At 40.6% G+C, this 20,227-nt stretch overlaps 1 protein-coding gene across 11 annotated transcripts in view; it reads right to left on the bottom strand.

Annotated features, from left to right (window-relative positions):
- eml1 (EMAP like 1) overlaps nucleotides 1–20,227 on the bottom strand; it is a 41,014-nt gene that overhangs the window by 2,861 nt on the left and 17,926 nt on the right. For 2 of the 11 annotated variants that reach the window (XM_079370153.1, XM_079370148.1), the window contains exons 2-22: nucleotides 14,790–14,972; nucleotides 14,442–14,495; nucleotides 12,305–12,437; nucleotides 11,336–11,392; nucleotides 10,392–10,520; nucleotides 10,137–10,165; nucleotides 8,237–8,263; nucleotides 5,605–5,734; nucleotides 4,576–4,725; nucleotides 3,989–4,058; nucleotides 3,743–3,853; nucleotides 3,551–3,646; nucleotides 3,301–3,435; nucleotides 3,014–3,113; nucleotides 2,520–2,671; nucleotides 1,939–2,064; nucleotides 1,632–1,763; nucleotides 1,014–1,081; nucleotides 759–847; nucleotides 451–548; nucleotides 3–90 (exon numbers count right to left, since the gene is read on the bottom strand). In XM_079370153.1, the coding sequence (XP_079226279.1) occupies nucleotides 3–90; nucleotides 451–548; nucleotides 759–847; nucleotides 1,014–1,081; nucleotides 1,632–1,763; nucleotides 1,939–2,064; nucleotides 2,520–2,671; nucleotides 3,014–3,113; nucleotides 3,301–3,435; nucleotides 3,551–3,646; nucleotides 3,743–3,853; nucleotides 3,989–4,058; nucleotides 4,576–4,725; nucleotides 5,605–5,734; nucleotides 8,237–8,263; nucleotides 10,137–10,165; nucleotides 10,392–10,520; nucleotides 11,336–11,392; nucleotides 12,305–12,437; nucleotides 14,442–14,495; nucleotides 14,790–14,972 (2,157 nt within the window). Of the gene's footprint in view, nucleotides 1–2; nucleotides 91–450; nucleotides 549–758; nucleotides 848–1,013; nucleotides 1,082–1,631; nucleotides 1,764–1,938; nucleotides 2,065–2,519; nucleotides 2,672–3,013; nucleotides 3,114–3,300; nucleotides 3,436–3,550; nucleotides 3,647–3,742; nucleotides 3,854–3,988; nucleotides 4,059–4,575; nucleotides 4,726–5,604; nucleotides 5,735–8,236; nucleotides 8,264–10,136; nucleotides 10,166–10,391; nucleotides 10,521–11,335; nucleotides 11,393–12,304; nucleotides 12,438–14,441; nucleotides 14,496–14,789; nucleotides 14,973–16,939; nucleotides 17,137–20,227 lie in introns of those variants that run through there. The other 9 variants (XM_079370154.1, XM_079370151.1, XM_079370152.1 and 6 more) reach the window with 9 other exon arrangements.

Below are 20,227 nucleotides of genomic sequence, written 5' to 3'. Positions count from 1 at the left end.
ACAATACAGTATCTCGTAGTCCCCTGAATTTGACACCAGATACTGGGAGTCCACTGACCAGTCCAGATGAGTGATGAAGCTAGAGTGACCCTGATGAATGACACAAAGGGAAAAAGTTAGATTTTTTTATAAGACACACTTAACGACATTCCTGCAGTGAAAGCAGAATTAGATTTGAAGCACGAAAAATAATCCCTCACAATTGGAATATGATTAAATACATCAGCACTTAATGATTATGTTTACAAAAAAACAGCCCTTTATGATTCGGTCTGTTGCCATTTATGATGTCACAGCTTCTTCATAGGCACACAGTAAGGGCAGGGTGCACATAGGTTACGAGTGAAATATAGAAGCTGAGGAAAGAACTAAATATAAAGGTGACGCAGGGTGGAACCAAAAATAAAAGGATCCAGTGATGAGAGGGGGAGTATAAATACAGATGCTCACCGAGCACTTCCCCACTCGGCTGTACTTCCTCCCATTTTCTGCCACAGCATAGATATAGATGTAGTTGTCATGGGAACCGATGGCCAGGAAGTTACCGTCTAAACAAAATCAAAGGAGACAGGAAGATCATTGGTCATGGAATTGCAGACTTTTAGGTTTGCACATTCTGGATCAGATAATTGAACTTGTAGGGTTCCTAGTGTCAACGATATTATATTTCAATACTTCAAAAGAATATCCTTCGACATTTGTTTGTTAATATGAATAAAAAAAGAGAAAGTAGATGGTAAAAACTTCACATTGCATACCAGGTCCAAAGCTCATAACAGAGAGCTGTTCATTCCCGTCTGTGTGAACTGTGACGAGATCTTTGGAGTCAGTGTCCAACACCAGCCATCTGTACGATCAATGACACACTGATCAATAATCTGCTGATTCCACAATTTAATGATAATAACTATTAGTTTAAGAAGCCTGTTTTGATATGTGTTTTTAGTTATAATCAAATTAACACTGTAATTCTGTTGACTATGTCAGTGTTTTTCTGTTGATGGGGTGCCTACCTGCCAGTTTGAGTTCCTATAGCAACCACAGCTCCCGACGGGTGGAAGCCGGCTGATTGGGCAGAATCCTGTCAGGAACAGAAAAAGAGAATATTTTAAGTGTCCCTCTGCTTAATAGTGTGTTTTATGTCATGTAACATCATCCGCATGCTTGTCCTTTCGTTTTTTCAAACATTACATGTCAAGATTTTTACAATTAAATGGAGGTTTTCTTGATCATTAGAACGAAGGAAAGTTCCTCTGGGATCACCTTCACTCTCAGAGTACCAGCATGATAAAGAATATATCATGTTATTACCTTAAAAATGGAAATTTTCTTGGAATTATTTAATCAGACAGGAAACTACTGTTCAAACTATGAAAGCATTGTATGTTATAAAAACAATCTGAGGATGTGATCTTTTCTGTCAGCATTAAACAAAATACTCAATATTTAACAAACATACGTAAAACTAAAATCAAAGGCATCATGAAGTTTTTCAAATTGTTTGCGTGCACATCTGTACATTTAGTTGGTAAATGTGAGCCTACAGCTGTACAGAATCTCAATTATCTGAAAGTTTGTTTTGTGTGTAATTCCCATGACTGGCACCAGAGGGAGACATAGACTTAACTCACCTCCATGCTCTTAGTCCAGATGAGCTGATGGGAGCTGGAGTCCCACAGGCAGACCTGCCTGTCAAAGCCACAGGTGAGGAACTGAGGCTTCCCAGGATGAACAGCCAGACCCCACAACTCATCAGTGTGACCCTGCAGAGAAAACAGGAGTCTTTTTTCTTCTTCTGCTACAAGATCACAGCTTTTCAAATAGGTCCAGTACATAAACAACATCAGAATAGAGGCTCAATGATTTCCCTATAATAAAAGTGGAGTTTTGTTTCAGCCCTGTATTGAAGTACTGTATGTTTTCATACTGTATATCTACCTGTGTTATAGGTATGAAATCTCCGTCCAAACTGCCCTGCAGAACAAAGTGCTTGGTGGTCCCGATGAGCACTGTCTCCCCTCTACCCTCAGCTATGGTCCGGATTGGTCCGAACAATTCCGGCACCTGTGGAGGAAATAAAATGTTCACAACCTGGAATCAGACGTCTGCAGGACGAACTCGTGTTTTTCTGTATAATGTGTTCTCCTTAAAGCAAATAAGACATGAACGATCCATAATTCTTATGACCATAAATATCCATGAATCTCGTCTAAGGTTTAAAACCATCTCATGCTCTGTAATATTTATGATTTGTTGCAGTATTCAGAATGCAAAGTATGACGCCTCAGGCTGGAAAGCAATTTCAGGCTAATTTGAACAACCAAAAGCTACTTCAAAAGCTGGAGCTGGATATGCTGTTTAACAGTTTGTCAAAAATATTTTTTTAAAATTACGTATATGAGGATCATCAGGATGCTGAATTACATGTTTCTATATTTCAAGTCTTTAATACGGTATTACTTCAAAGGTAGCTTCAGAAAATGTACATTTTTGGAGAATGCTCTTAAAGTTTCTCTTACTTCCACCGTTTGTATTTGCTGGTAGCTGCTGTCCCAGGACACCAGTCTGCGGTCTTTCCCTCCAGACACCAGCGTGCCGTTCCTCAGCATGCACAGAGAGAAGATGCTGCCCTCGTGAGCGCCTTGGATGACGTGGCTGATGCGATTAGTGCCTGCGTGACAAGGACGGGATGAGAAGGTTCAGTTGGAGAGTGTAAGATGTAAACGTCGGCTGCTTGAGGAGCGCAGACAGACAGACAGACAGACAGACAGACAGACAGACAGACAGACAGACAGACAGACAGACAGACAGACAGACAGACAGACAGACAGACAGACAGACAGACAGACAGACAGACAGACAGACAGACAGACAGACAGACAGACAGACAGCTCAGGGAATAAAAGGGTATGTTTTTGCTTTTATTGTCCCATCTACACAAGAGAGTCAACCGCTCCCTCCAGACCACTCTGTAAAAGAAAGATTGAATGAATAAATACAAACATTAACATGCCTTTTCCCCACACCAGGATGTTGCCACTCGAGTCCCCAGTGATGGTGTCTCCATTTTCTGCAAAGGTCACGCACAACACAAACTTGGGCTTCTCCTGCTTCTGCAAAAACAACAAGAAAACATACACTTTGTTTTATGTCTGCATACTATCATTGACTGTCCATATAGGCTGAAGCTGAAGAGAACATATTGATATGGGAAAAGTCTATGCCTCTCTATCATATGGTGCTTCATGGTATTTGACTATCTGCTATCTCAGTAGGAAAGGGGTTGGTATGGTGTCTAACCTCAAACAGGCCTTGCTTTTTGACCAGTGTTCCTTTCTCCAGGCTCCAGAAGTACAGATGAGACTTCCCGCAGGTCACTATGATGTTGCTGTCTGTCGGGTGAAAGTCTGCAGCAAACACTGACTCATTGGAGCACTGAAGCCAAACACATAAAAGAAGAATTTTTGAGTTTTCTACAGCTACAAAAACAAGCAAAGCAGGATTTTATGGTTGTGTCACCATTTGTATATATAACACAAGCATACCATACCTTGACCTCAGCCAGTCTGTCCTCTCTCTGCCAATCCCACACGGAGAGGACGTGGTCATTGGAATCGTCTACGACACACAGTGTGTTTCCTCCGTTCTAATGTTCAGAAAAAAGATACTTAACTAATCAAAAAGCCTTCACAAAAAGATCTGAAATCCTCCTACGTTTTATTTTTTCATGTTGTTTCCTTACCGACTTGGAGAAAGCGAGGCAGACCAAAGCTCGGTCAAAGAATCCGGAGCCCAGAACATGCAGAGTGTTGAGGCTGACAGAGTCCCACACGCGGACATGAGGAGCCAGCTGCTGCCACGAAAAAAGAACCCACAAACATTGAGGAGAAAAGAGGCAGCATCAGTATGACGTGATGTCAAATTTAAGACTGAAAACTTAGCAAAAACTATTTGAAATACTAAAATAGACACAAGAGACCTCACTCACTTTACCATCTGAAGAGGTACCTGCCACCTGCCCGGTTGCTATGGTGATTTTATCGGGGTGGACGGCCAGGCTGGTTTAAAGAAACCAAGGACACAGACATGAAACCATTTAAAAGCTTTTCAACATCAAAGTGCATGAATAAAGATGATACATGAAAGGCCTCATCCGGTGAACACAGTGTTTTAAAGCTATGATGAGGAGTTTCACTGGAGCTACCACTTGTCTACAAACCCGCCTGTGTTCATATTAATATGAGGGGGGAATGAAACAGTTCAGGATTAACTCAGCGGTTGTAAATCTGTTTTGTAGTTGATAATTAAATAATTTGAACTTTTATTGAACCCAGAGTGTGATAAGATAATCATGGAATGGTTTTTTTCAAGGTTACCCTAATTGCATCGCTCAACATGTTTCATGTTTTTGCAGAATTTGATGAAAAAAGCAAGCACAGGTCTACCTGTCTACCCATGTCTAACTGTTACTTTCCCTCACTGTGTATGGTTATTCTGCAGGACTAAAACAGAAACTTAACAACCTGTGATGATGGAAGAGTGAATTTGACAGCCAGAATCCAGAGTGTCTCTCACCATTTGATGTCGTCTGTGTGTCCTGTGTAGTGTCTCTGCAGCTGCTCGTCAACGTTGAACAGGACGACGACTGAGGCGAGGAAATACACCGTTTCTCCAGTGGGCAACAAGTAGAGGTTGGAGCGACAGTCTCGACCACGGTAACCATAACTAGACATTATGTAAGTCAAGGAATAAACAACAAGTTCAAAAGTAGAATGATTCAGGAAGTTAATTGATGTTTTTTCCAATTTGGACAAGAACTTAAGAGGACTGACACAAGGAATTTTGCACAGTTTGCAAATGTGTTCATACACAGAGAGATTCGATAATCAGCAGATTCATTAAAAGCAAAAAATGTGGTTAATTACAGCTCTAATCTCATGGATTCAAATGTTAAGCAGCTATTCACTTACACATTTAGAAGTCGTTTTATAATTAACTGATGCTAAAAAAAAATACACTTAATCCAAAACCTCATTAGACATAAAAAATCATTTATTCATTCATATTCATTAAGTCCAAAAAACCTGTTTGAACTGGACTCCAATATCCAGAACACAAAGCCCACATGTGTTTTTACTGTGTGAGTGGGTTCTGTCTCTCTCACCTCAGATTTAATCTCGTCTTTGTCTCCTCTCACAGCTTTTTCACCCCCTCTGGCTCTCTGCTACACTGAACAATACACTATATTCATTTGTTCATAACCAAATGAAAAGAAAAAGAGAGAAACCACAAAATGAAACGAAATAAAAATAACTCAGCACAAGAGTAGCTGCTGACTGGTTGCGTCTCTTCGGCTGCCAGCTCTGTGCAGGTTATTACTGACTGCAGAGTGGCTCCAGACGGTGAAAATGAACATCTGAACAGATCGACTCTGACAAGCAGCGAGAGGAGAGGCAACACATTTCTCAGCTTCCTCTCCTAACTTTATCACATGCTCATCTGGATTTAACCTCCTGAGAATATTGCTTTTCATAACTTTTTTTTTTTTTGCAAATAGAAAAAAAAAGAGATGTCAGGTCATGTGATTTCTCTGTGAAAGGATACACCCAGTCCAGCTTGAGCTTGTTGCTGGGCAGCTCGGCCCGGGCCTCCAGGCAGTAGCTGTCCACCTGCTCTTTGGGCATGTACATGGTGATAGGACGACCCTTCAAGTACATTCTCACATAACCCTCATCTAGAAAAAGCAACAGAGAAGTAGTCAGATAATGTAAATGCAGAAGAAAGAATAATTGTGGTGCATTAGCATCAATATTTTGAATTCAAACATTTGAAATGTATGGAAAAAATGCAAACAGCACACACATGACAATGAAGTATTAAATAATGTCCTGTATGGTACTACTGACAATGATGACTGTTGAATGACAGGATAAGAGGATAATGGAGGGATGTGACATGATTTTGCAATGGATAAGACTAAACTAAAAAATACAAATAACAGAATTTGCAAACACAAACAAGATTTTAACGGACTTTATTAGTCATTTCAAAAACAGTTATGACAAACACTGCAAACAATTTCAAATCTCTTACACAATCAGCTCAAAGCAGAGGTTAACTAACATGAAATGAAGACACGAGCAGAGGAATGGAAATGTTTGAGTTGATTTGAGTTTGAAAGAAAGGAGAAAATGAGAAAACCTTAAAAACAGTTTAAAACATATTTAGATGAAAAAAAAGTCATGCAGAAAGCTTCAATGGAACCAAAAAACACAAACTGAATCATAATGTCCATTTAAACAGATGAAGGTAGTTTTTTTTGTAAATATTTTATCATTTAATGTTATAAAAACTAAAATCTCTCTTCATATTTGAAAGTTACAGATTTGATGTTACCATAATCAAATGGCTGCCATTTTCACTTGAAGTCTCACTCAGGGTTCGAAGCTTAAATACTGTAGCCTAGTGGTTAGTTTTAGCTCCCCATGGACGGAGGCTGTTGTCCTAAAAGCGAGTGGTCCCGTACATGAGGGTCCCTGTAACTCCTATCCTTTGCATAATGCCTAACGCTGTAGAGCGTCCCACCTTGAGCATCATGATGTCAAAGGAAAATGGTGCCATGCCAATATGATGAATCAACCCAATCCTTGGTTCTTTACTGACATGTTCTGGCTAATCATAGCTAAGTGGAATAAACGGATTGAAATGTATTCTATTGAGCTTGTTAACTAGTAGCAAATCTGAAAGTACTGGCTGGGAGACTTGATTGGGCTGCGATAACTAGGTGTCTCGAGGGAAGAATAAGAAGAAGAAATCCCAGTCTTTCTCAGCTGGAGACTAAAGCTTTGGGGCTTTCTGGCTGGTGGCACCTTAAAGACAACACCCTTTCTGGAGGTGCTGGCCTTGCCGCTCTCTGAGGTAAGTTTGGGGTTGATGTTGGATGAAAGGGATGTTATAGCCGTAGCTGCTTGGCTGCTGTTGGTCTCCGTCCGTTTGGCGGATCGGCTGAGGTAAATCTGTACTGTAACTATGATGAAGACGAGGACAAGAGGGACCAATGGTGGAGAGGGAAATGGGGGGACAAGCTTAATTAGGTTTGTTTTGCCCTTTTCACTGTTAACAATAGGCATTGAGTGAGAAAGCCGGAGTCACATCCCCTTCCAGAGGGGCGTGGTCAGACACAGTTCATTTACATTTAAAGCTATATACACAGAAACAGCCTGATCTGAGCTGGCCTGAAATAAAGGGATTTACAGGCATGATAAAAGACAGGATCAGATCGGATTTTTAGCAAGAAACTTCCCAGACATGTTTTGGGGAGCTCTATCTTTCCACTTATTTAAACTGGTTGAAAAGGAGGATAATAAGTGACCTTTAAAGGTCTATGATCCGAGGCACATATATAGACACTCCTTCATTTGAGAGAGAGAGAGAGAGAGATTTGAGAACTACTTCAATAGATAATCTCAAAAGTCGAACAGAAGAGTAGTTCCAGTAACATGGTTGGGTAAACAGCAATGTATCTGAAGGAAATGAGCTTCAAGTCTCTTTTTATTTAAATTGTTGGCAGCTCTGTGAATTATTTGCAGAGGGGGACTACACACAAACAGACTACACTTCATGTGAAAAAAAACTACAAGCAGTAAGATAAACAGAACTTAATGGGAACTACTCAAAAAAAGAGACGTTTGAGTGTTTGAGATGCAAATATTCATTTCGAGGGCAGGAAGATAAGCGAAGCGCAACATCGACTCACTCTGAAAAGCAGCGAGGAATCTCAGAAGAGAGGATTTAAGCGCTTGCAGAACAACTCAAAGCGAGTCTGAGAAATCTTTATGTCGTTACTGTGGTGACAGAGCCTAAACGCCTATGAGTGAAAATGTGAGGCTTCGGTGAGGCAGCAGCTTTATCTAGCATTAACAAGTGTGGAGACACACAAGTGAAACATAAACACTGCAATCACACTGACTCAGCGCCCAGTGGTGGTTAGATAGCATGTGTTCACGTGTGTGTTAGTTTATGAAGCCTAACAATAAAGGGAGGTAACTTCATACACACACACTTTGTCAACCCACTCCTGCCCCTGTCTGGACAGCTCTCTGAACATGGCACCAAAGCAAATCTCAAATGTTTCAGATTATGTTCTTGTTCATAAAGATAAAATGTAAATATCCCGATCATGTCCAAAGAGCTGTGTGAGAGGAGGCTTTAGGGGAGAGGGAGATATTAAGCCTACCTTTGCAGTGGGTCACACGTCGCATCCCTTGTAAACGTCACAGAGAGAGACACAAGCACCAGGTGAGGGGGGAGGGGGGCATTATGGCTTCCTGGTCTGTCCTAATATGTGCTCACTTTCTGTTTCCTGGTGTGAATGAACAGCAGCGACTGTGCTTCTTCTCTTATGGTCTAAAATTAACTGATGCTTATTTCCTGTGTGACCGTGTCCCACCCTCTAATCCAATATCACAAGGGATTCAATATAATTAAATAGTTGTCTTTATTCTCATTTGTTTATCTAAAACTTAATATATTAAGATTCTGTCTTATTCAACTCTTTACTTTTGAAATCACTGTACTTCAAATAAGAATTAGAAAAAGAAAGCATATGGGCTCGTAGTAGCCTTCAGCAAATCGTGTGTTCACTTTGCATGTAATCAATTCATTAAGGGCAGATAAGCATTGTATTGGCAAAATTTACTGTTGCAATTATCAGTTGTATTGGTTAATAGTCACCTAGTGGCAATTTATGTCCATGATACTCCCCTGTTGTGCTGCTTAGCAGGAGATTATCTGATTTTAATTAATTCAAACGTCCAGCAGTAGACATTAGTCTTCCTGTGGCTCATTTTCTAACAGTCAGCATCTTAAATCAGGTTTCATCAGCATCAGAATTTGAGTGTGAAACTTTCACCGTGTAAGCTGTTTCTGGACATAATGACGGCATTGATGTGTTTGATGGTCTACTTATTATCCATGTGTACCATGCTTGCATCACACTTTCTATAAATGGACCTGAAACTAAGAACATATCAGGATTTATTTTTTGATAATGTGGATATTTTAGATATAAATGTCTAACCATTAACACCTTTAAAAATGCATCCTCCTCTCATGAGTCTGAGAGTCTAGTAAAGCTTTGTAAAAAAAAGAAGCATAAACTAGAATTCAATTGGAGCCAGGTGTGAAAACCCAATGAGAAACATGAGTTCAATTTACTGAAAAATCAATAACTCTCTGGAGATGGAAATTGCCACTATTACTCATTTCATATTTAGCCCTGTTGTGATTTTTAAATGAGTTTCCTGTTCTATTTTAAAAGATTGAAATTCTCTGTTGAAGATTTCTGGGAACACTTAAAACTTCCAAATGGAAAGTTTGCCTGATGCTTTCCTTTTTCTATCCTGGATTCCCTTGCCTAATATTTACAGATCAAAAGAGGAAAATCTGCCAGAGAAATGAAGAAACTGTGTGTAATGTTATCCCTGCAGAGTGACAGGCTGCTGTGATCAGCTATAGACAGTTATCACAACAAACAATTAATAAATACCTTATCGTAGGTAAATGCGAATGTTTGGACAAATAAAACTTTATTTTGAAATCTTTAGTAGGCTATAGTAACTTGCTAGACATTGTTAATGCAAGATTTTAAGGACCCTTATCAGAGCAAGTCTGAGACCTAATCTGAATAACTTCACTTCAATAATAAAACTCAAACTGTACACATTCAAGGTCTTATTCAAACGAAGCAGATTAAAAAGAAAAGTTGAATGTAGTTGTAGATGAGGAGACGTATAAATGGATGAAATGGACTGATCACATGTTAATGAGTGAATCAAGAAAAAGATGAATGATTGACACCATTTTTTTTTAACAGAACATTATGTAGAGAAAGCCTGAGTGGTCCTCTGTGTCCAGAAAACAGACAGATGTTCAGACTGAAATTACTGTAGACATCAAGTTCTGTCTTATTTTGGATAATATACAACACACACAGACAATATTCTTTATATAAGCAGGATTCCTGCAGCTATGCCTTGAATTTAAGCTGACACAGGGAGCCACTGAGTATGTGTCGAGTGGACCTCATGATTACAGATGTCAGGCTACAGAGCCATTAAAGAGCCTCTAGTTCTTACCTGCATTGAACACGGGATCCCTCTGTTTGCTGCGAAGTAAATAAGTAAACAGACAGCTGTCATTCAGCATATCACCACTACACAAACTACACTTCATATGTTTTTGATTTAAAGTTGCTCTATAAGAAGATGATACAAGTTTTTTTCCCTTGAGGAAAAATGAAATCACACTCTCCTATCTTGTGTGAACAGGAAGCATCATTGACTAGGTAGATATTCTAGGAGAGTTGATCTTTAATGTGACTTTCACGTTACCTGTCGCTTCTTTTGCCGCTGGAATTGCTGCCAGTGGATCCGGCCCGAGTCCGGTTGCCCTTGGACTCGCCCGAGTCTTTCCGCGTAAGGGTTCCCACATGTTCGTTTGAGTTGGTCCTCCTCACTGTGCTGTGGCGAGAGGGGGAGGTGGACAGAAGAATAATGAGACCAATAGGAAGGGGACGTACAAGAAGTAGGTCACAAAAGTACCTGACTGTGTTTTCCTAAAAATCTTCCGTGGTGAAGTTTTCATCCAAGAAAAAGCTTATGAAAGCACCTCTGAGACGGAGGAACAGCTCAAACCTGCCTCACATTTTTGAAAATAGTTTAACTTTCAATTTTCCCCGGCAGCACAATTAAAACAAAAAACATTGTTTCCTTTGCACTCCCTTTTTTTGATTCAGTGTCAGTAGCACAGACCTATGCTAATCTGCATATTGGCGCAGCAGACAGCCTGCCTGTTTGCAACAAAGAAAAGGCTCCATCAGCAATCCAACGGCCAGTATGCCCGGTCACCTAATCCACCCTACGGGGGAAAAGTCTATTCAGATCCTAAAACTGGAGGCTGCCTGTTAGCTTTTGTGTTTCTGTCCGGTAAAAAAGCAGAATAGAGCTGAAAGAAGAGAGAGAGAGAGAGAAGGTGTTGTTTGCCGAATTATTCCATGAGGAATCACATTAATTGGGCCACAGGGCATTGGGGAAGGCTGTTGTGTGTTTGCCAACGGGATTAGTCTAATCCCAGACACACACTTTAAAAAATCATCGAAGTGATACAAAAGCAGTCAATGTTAGTTGTAGTAGTATGTCGCAAATGAGCAGTTATTATGTATCCTGGTGACTGTTTTTGTGAAATCAAATAACTGTTAGCATGCTTCATACGGTATGGTGGTGATGATGTCATTTTGTGACCAGGTGAGCGGTACTATACTTATTCTCTCTCTCACCTGAGGGGCAGGTAGAGAAACCTGGTGGAGCAAGACAGAGAGGGCAACCTGGACAGACTTGAAAGATGGGTTGTAGGACGACAGGACGTAGACAGGACAAGACAACACAGTTTGAAAGGACACTTTGACAATACAATAGAGGACACGTGAGACAGGACAGACGGGAAAGATGGACAGCACAAAGACTAATCAGGAGACGACTGATAACTAATTACTGGTCACTTAAATTTAGTGGATTATAAATAATGTCTTGTGTTAAAACCACTCCAATAAGAAAGGGAGGCGAAAAGAAATCAAGACAAATTAAGAAAGACCAAATCACATTTCCTGTCTTCCTTAATTCTCTGCCGTCTTCACCAGCGAACCTCAGGGTGAGAGCCTTCAAGCTTCAAAATGATCACCTCGTTCAATGAGGAAAGATCCCTGAGCCATGGAATAAACTCAGACTCATGAGAGAAAAAGCCCAGTGATGGGGAGCTAGCAGCTGTCCGTACTGGAGCTGCTCCCTTCTGTCTGCTGAGCTTCACCTGAAATCTGTTCATGTCGTCCTGATATGGAAAACAGCTACTGTTCCCCTGACAGACTAGATTGATTGAAACTGTGTCCCACATGCATGTAAAAACACACGCACACACATGCACACCTACAGACACACCCACACACACACAGCGGAGAAACAGTGCTGCCATGATGATGCTGTGTCTCACTTTATCAGCCCTGTTTAATGTCAGTGGCTTTGACTGATAAAAAGGCAGAAATGTGACAGTTTGTGCCTCAAATTTACAGACAAGCAGAATAGATAGATAAAATGATGTGACTCATGCATGACCTCGCAGCCTGGGGACATGTAGGTAGATGTGGATTTACAACACTGTTAACAGCACAAGGCATCAGTAATGCTACAACAAAATCAACACAATCTGACTTGGAGCCCCTAGACCGCCTATGTGATACTGTCCTTCTTCTCACCTCTTGTTAGCGGGCGTGCTGGTATCCTTCCTGGACCCTGGTCCAGATGGGGAGGGCAGAGTGCCTTTCTTTGGTAAGACATTCCCATTGTTCACTGTGGGCCGTAACGGTAAGGTGGCAATCATTGGCCTGGCTGCATAAAAAAAAAAAGGACAAGAGCATGGGGGAAACATCAGAAGAAAAAAAATGCTGAACACAAGAAGTGACGTCCCTGAAGTATCATGTGAGAGTGCAAAGTTGCTTCATTAGTGAACAAAAAGAGACTCCAGGAACGTGGGTATGATGGAAATCCTCCCAGCATGCACTGGGGTAACAGTCAGAAGGATATCACTCTCTACAGCAATATTGTGATTAACATTTAAACAATGCTGTTCCTGTGGCCTATATGTTGTTAGTTGAGTCTGTATTTGAGGTTGATGGTGTCGGTGATTGTTATGTGACAATCCTTCAGATGTGAATGAATTAAAGTGGCAGTCAAAGTAGTCAGGTATGCCATGCTGATAATATGTGCAACCTCTGATACTAAAGAACCCTGCATGCTGTGTGAAATGTTTGTGGGGGAAAAATAGAACATTATAAAATAAAAATAACACCTTAAATATATAAAAACGAGCAGGGTCAGAGTCAGAGTCTTTGTTTGTAACTCAGTAATGTAACAATGATGGATATGAAGACATGAACCGTCACTTAAGTCAGAATATTGGAGGTTTTGTCAGCAATACATGAAACAACCCTCTGCACAATGCTCCCAAGTCATGGTTTGAATAGATGTGAAATAGTTGCAACATAATATGCATTAAGTATAAAAACACAGGCAGAACATTTCCAAACCAGAGACATCCTGAATGTAAAACAAATATAAAAGTAGTTAATGCTTTTCCCAATTTCTTATTAGATTGTTCTTTTTCAATGACCTTTACGTTCAAAGAACAATGGATGTTATAAAGTCATATGCATGAGGTGGTTCGACAACATAAGAGGAACACACAAACACACACACACACACACACACACACACACACACACACACACATCATTTCATGCAGACAAATGGCATTCAGGCTAGCCTTGGAATAACAAATCCAAGCTGCAGCTTTATCTGCAGTGATAAATATTTAATGGACTCATCCCTCAGACACACACACACACACACACACACACACTTCTCGGTTATCTTTCATGTAGTAATTACACAGCATGAGGCAAAGTGAGGTTGTAATTTTGTTAGCATGTAAAAGAAGATGAACGTGTGTGTTTGTGTTCATGTGCAGACAGTGTGCTGAGCTTACTGGAGCCCATCATCAGACTTCAATAGAGCGGAGCAGGCTGAGGTTTCCCTGCAGCTCAAAGTAAGGAACAATAAGAGAAAGCTGAGTCTGAGTCATCCTCCAGTTCCCAAATCAAAGTGGAACTTCATCCGTCCACAGTCACTCCAGAGACTGACACTGGCAGAAGCTCAGAATCACAATCTGTTTCTTTGCTCTGATGCACATTTGAGAGCTTAAAAAAGGCATCGAGCGCTGCTGATTTTTCATGCGAACTTCCCCCAGTGAAGATTCAATTTCGATGCACATTGCATCACAATGACTTCGTATGAAAATCTACACATCATTTTAATGTAAGCACTGTAATTGCTCCTTCATGAAAACTTTCAACGTTTTTGGCGACGTGCTGTTTCCCTTCATTTTTACACGCTGCAGTCTGTGTGCTATCAGAACGCAAGAGCACGAGTAGATTCTATGAAGCAGGTGATGGTCAAGGTTGTGATTTGATGGTAATCAAACTTGTTTATGAGCTGAGTTTAAATCTGGACTGATAAACCTAAACTGAGACTGTGTGTCAGAGACTTGAATTTTTGAATCACACTTCAAACAATAGCTTGGCATTTTATGGAAATAAAGTCTAAAGTCACTTTCTTGTTGCAGTTCAAAGATTTCTGTGTCAGACTTAAATCCCAGTGCATAGTCCTCAGGCAGTGCAGTTCTAAAGGTGACTGTGGGTTTTCTTTGTATATACTGAATGCTCCACTAGACAATACTCCACTGTGGTATTGAACAGCAGGCAGTGACTGCAGTGTGCTCTTTGTAAACACAACACCAGGCCCCGTTAGTGCAGACAGACTTCACAGTCGGCCTACCTGACTTCCCAACATTGCTGTCCACTGAGGGAGACTTTCTCATCAAAGCAGGGTCTAAGTACATAACGGACATGTTTAAGAACACAACAGGGGCCAGGAGAAGGATGGATAGGAGGGAGAGAAAGAGGAGGAGGAGATCACAAAAACCGGTCAGAGGAAGGAAATTGAATAAGACATCATCAGGAAAAAGAGAGAACAACGTAGAACAGGAAAAAGGGGATCCTCTAAGGATCCAACAACATGTATCTGATCCAGAATGTTTGTGTTTTGTTTTCATGAATGGACAAGAACCATTGTAGCAAAAAACAATGCTGACCTTGAGATTTTACACTCATATATGTATGTTACCTTTGGTGGGTCCTCTGCGTGACCCCATGGCCTGCTGCTCCTCAGACACATTGAGTCGGCGCACCACATCGGCCAGAGCGGACTTCAGCAGCTGAATCTCATCCTCCTGCATCTGGACCCTCTGCTCCAGGGAGGCGATGCGGTCGGTCACATCCATACTGCTGGCCGCTGACGCACTGTCATCTGAGGAAACACATGGGGCTCACGTCAAAGATGTAAGATTAGGTATACACTGTTTCAATCGAGCTTCCTTTGTAAACTGCATAGAGGATATTTTATGATTGATGGAATAGTTAAATAAGTCAGAGCAGTAGCAGGAGCAGATCTATGGAGATTTAAAGGGGCTTGCAGCGGTTTCTCTCCGTTCTTTTCTTTGTGCAAAGGTAACCGTCGCAATGTTCATTGTTAACATACGATTTGAGGGTCTTATCAATTATTTTATAGAATTCGAAGACAGAAAAATGAGTGTCAAAAAATGTCCGATGAGTCTTTCTTATAATGTGTCTATTTTCAAAATAAAGCTGGCGTTCATGAATCTGCTGGATAAGCAATATCTTGAATGGTGAGTATTCTCGGAAGAGATCAGCTTTTTACAGATAAATGACGTGAATATGCTTATATAAAAATGTTTCAGTTAAAGTAAAATATATATTGATCTATTTGTTTTTGGAGTATACAGTCAGCCTTTTGTATTCCTTTCTTTTAGTTAAAAGGCATGGCAGAATGGGGAGGTAAAAAGAGAAAGTGCAAGAAAGAGTGATGAAAACAAGCAGAGAGCTTTAGCTTTAATGATGTCTCTCTGTGTGTGAAAGCTTTAGCCTGTGTCAAAGAAATGGCTGCATTTCCATTTAACTCTTTATTCATGAGCCTGTTTTTTCATTTCATTCAGCTCTTTGAGTCTAAGCTAACTTAACACATTATTATTGAACTCACCACCTCATACTCTGATAGGGGCCAAGCAGAGGTCGCTAGGGTCAACTTCATTAATGGTAACACACACACGCACACACACGCACACTCACTCAAGGTCTCTTCCATTAACACTTCGATGTCGCAGTGGCTTAATGAAATATTAATGTTAAGCACTGCTATGTTTTCCCTGCAGACTTGTGTTAACAGTTCGATGTATTATGCATTAGAGCGAGCAGGCATCTGATGATCTGGCAGATGTGAAGTCAGTATTTCGTCATAGAATCGAAGCTGATTAGTGATTTCACACAATCAAAGAAATATGTGGAAAGTCTTGAGCTCTCCAAATGACTGTGTAAGAGTATTGTGGAAGATACCACGAAGATTAATAACAAAAACGCAGGGGATTCATGGCCTGTCTGATCACTACTTAGACCCTGTATTTTATTGTCATGAAACAATAGCCCGTCTGAAGTTTGGGATTTCCTGAACCTCTCCCTGAATTCTTGCTTAAAGATGAAAAGAACATTTCAGTTATTTTAGTCCAGCAGCAAAACGTGTAGACAAACTACTTTTGACTTATTGTGATTTTCCAGCTGAAAAGAATAGATATTTTGAACATCATAATATTGAAATGATATAATGATGATTGAGTTGATTCATCAAACACATGAAAAAAGACACTCCAGGGATGGATAGCATGTAAATCTTCTAAACAATACAAATGCAATACAACACTTATTATTCAAAAAATATAATCCCATAAGGTCGATGGAGTTAAAGCATTTAATTTGCAGAACATGCCAGAAAAGCTATTTCACAGATTTGTTTATGAGTAGACAAAGTCCATTAGCAAGCAAAATCCTCTGGCTGTTAGCTGGTTATTATAAATTGTTGCAGTCACGGCGGCCCTCGATGAAACAGGATGGTAAATTGGTGCATTAGGCAGATGGAACAGTTGACGCTCGTAGCAGAAATGGAAATATTCAATATGGCTAAATCGACATAAGAAAACACTGAAAAACTCCAGCTATAGATTAGTGTAATGATCATTTTAAAAAAAGTGTATCTGGTGCCTTGTTTTATTTTAGTTTATCACATTAGTGCTGTCTTGTGATTCATAGTTTGAAGGACACATTGACTTTACTAAAACATTGCTCTACGCTGACAATATAGCAACCTACCTATGAGACTCTACCATAATCAACCCCATCTCTGTATCTTAATAACTTTATGCTCACCTGAGACACTGTCCTTGTTCATATTCCTATGCCAATAAGAGTCACTGAGTGAATACCCACTGATAAAGCTTCCATTATCCACTCAGCATCTGTTGTGGGTCTGCTCCAAACACTGACACAATGACTGCATGATACCATCAGTCGTTGGAGTACAATGACGAACTGTCACGGCTGTGATTCTGAAGCTCTATGCGCTAACATCCTCCATCTGTCACCCTGCAGCCCAGGTCAAACTTCTTGGGCAAGTTAACACCCAACAACATGTTGGAAGGAGGTACAGAAATCGGAGAAGGGCGGTTATGCTTCAGTTTGTGTTTGTTTTCGTAGAGAAGAATGTGTGAAACTGATGTGACCACAGCACAGTCAGCCCTGGATGTGACAGTAAACCTCTCAGGGGCTCAATCACATGCCTTCTGTCCAGACATACAGAATCAGTAAGATGTCAATCTTCATCTAACAGCAAATCCATCAGCACATGCACCCCATGGACACTCTCATCTCTCCTTTTCATCCACACAAAAGCAGATCATTACACCCCTACAATCTCCTCTCGCTTCACAGCTCTGTCACACCTGTCACCTTGATACTGAAATCACTTCATTTCTGTCCGTCTTCTTTGTCGCTGCCTCTCTCCGACAGTCTTTTGCCGTCTTTTTTTCATTATCTGGTCAATATGTGGCACAAATCGAGGACAATAACGCTGAGACTGTCTGATGTTGCGTGACACATTGCTCCCGATTACCTTCCTACATGAGACCACCTGCTGGCTTGAGTCTGTGGCCATCACATCAGCTGCGGTGACTTAAATAGAAAACAGGCACTCTCTCTCTTCAGTTCATCTTTCCTGCTCCTAAATAACCACGCCCGCCCTGTATTCCTTAGTCATTTACTGACCTCACTGCCATTAATAATGAACACTGGAGCGTGCACACATTCTCTGACCCGTTTCTCCCTCTTATGTACTCTCATCAACCACAAAGATCAATACACTGAAGGAGGAATAAGACTAACAGTGTAGGGTAAATGCCACCAAATGCTCAGTGACCTCATGTATAAAATATTTTATGCAGCCCCTGTATTGATTTGAGCTGTCTCCCATTCACTTTTATAGACCTTTACAACCATAAATGTTCTGATACCAGCTGTCTCACCATGTGTTCCTGCAAAACTCCACATTAACCCACTGACATCAACAGTTATGGATGTCTATTTTCTATTTACTCAGCACCACAGAGAAACCAGCCATCAAGCCATATTGACATAATGGAAAGTTCAGCTGCCAGGTTAAGCTGTTCCACAAAGAGGGGTTCTTAAAAACACATTCAGTGTTTGCAGAAAACCAACAGATCAAAAAGTCAATCAGGCTGCAGGAAACAGCCTGCCACAACAATATGTCGACAATTTCTGTTTTACTGAAAGAGAGAGACAGCCATGATTCACACCCTGCTGGAACATCTATCGACTCCCTGGATGCAGATAACAAAATCCCTTTGCCAACACGTGTCAATTTTTACAGAACGAGTTGCACACAGCCAGGTGGTGCGCTCCCATCGTTCCAGTTCAACTGCTACAGATTATGGCTTCAGGAAAGAAATGTTCCCAAAATCATTAAGTCACACTTATTAAACAAACTGACCTCAGTCTGCTGCTAGACGTCCAGACCTTATCCTAATGAAGTGGCATGCAGGGTTTAATTTAATGCCAAGAAGTAAAAGGTGGAAATCTATTAGTCACAGACATGGAGGATGGTGGAAGGAAAACATGGTGATGCAGTTGTAATAAAGTGAATGAAGGTTCGGCTGTGAAAAATCCTGTTAATAAAACACAACATATGAGTTGCCCTCTGAGAATATACAGTGTTTTGGCATAAAAGTTTGTGAGAGTGCTAACATGCTGTTAGAGGGCCATCCAGCAAAAAAGAAAAAAGTCCAGTTCTGCTCAAGGCTTCTTTCTTGACTGGAGTTTGGTATTTGAAGTGTTCTTGTTTCCATTTGTAGTGCCTCTAACAGGCTGTAAACAAAGAAAACTCAAAGAAAAATAAGTCTTAGCCATGTGAGGCTGGGATAGCTAACAGTTAGCTACACTGTCGCTCCCAGAGGCATAATGTCATCTGTCTTCAACCTGTGGGTTCCATGATGGGTCTCTGGTACATATGATGTTTGAATTCTCCACTGTATTTAATAAAAAATATGGAATTTATTTAAATTAAGCATTTTTCAATAAGAACAAACAGATTAGTATGTTAGCATCTGCCTGGTTTCGATGAGGTTAAAAGCACAAGTAAGGATGCTCGGCATGTCATTTGTTTTTTCGGTATTATAAACCAAAGTACTTGAAAAGATTAATGTATTACAATCTTTCCTCCCCCAGCACTATAACAACATGCTGACTTATCTGTCAAGAAGACAGTTCAATATCATGGTAGCTTCAAAGGAAAAGTAAAAAAAAACTACATAGCAGACCATAAATTAGTTTTTGAGCTATTGAATCTCGACAAGAAAACAATCCCAACGAGCGACAGTCCTAACACTGCTTATATCTAAATTCAATATATGTACATGTTGCAGAATATCAGTATTATGGATGACACATGTAATGCTAAAAATTGCAGCATTAAGAATAATTCAGTCTGCTCCAGGCATGACAGAAATCATCCATCAGGTACATGTCAACATGAATGAAGAACTGCAAAACCAATTGAGTATGTGACTGGAGGAAGAAAAGAGAATGAGGGAAATGGAGGAGAAACAAAATGTTACTTAAATCGTCATCAATCTCTACTGTCACCTGCAGCGGGCATAAATGACTTGTCAGAGGTGGCTGGCTAATAAACTGCCCATATTACAGAGACAGACGCTGTGTTTACAGGAAGCCTGGATGGATCCTGCATGGACCAGGGCTCAGAGGTTAAAAATAGACCAAGTGGGAACACAGTGGAAGAGCACCCTAACACATGACCTGAGCTGAGATAGGACAGGAAGAAGAGGGGAAGAGATTGAGAGAGATAAAAAAAATGTGAAATATGGAGCAGGGACGTGATTGTGTGTGTGTCATAAAAAGTGTGTCTGGGTCAAAGAAGAGCATGAAAGGAGGCTGAACGACTCCCACGAGAGATCCGTCCATCCTTTTACGAACATGTTAAGTTACCCTTCCTTCCATCAACAACATCCTTTCAGGTCAAACTCAGGTCACCACTGTGCTCTTAACATCAGTCAAAATGCCACACAGACTTCACACTACACAGTGTGTCAAACCAAAGATACACAAAAACAACATTGTAGATGATAC

Source organism: Symphodus melops (assembly GCF_947650265.1).
Source record: "Symphodus melops genome assembly, chromosome: 19".
In the NCBI taxonomy this organism is placed as follows: Eukaryota; Metazoa; Chordata; class Actinopteri; order Labriformes; family Labridae; genus Symphodus; species Symphodus melops.
Note: the sequence above shows the minus strand (reverse complement) of the source record. Positions and strands in the feature narration are given on the sequence as shown.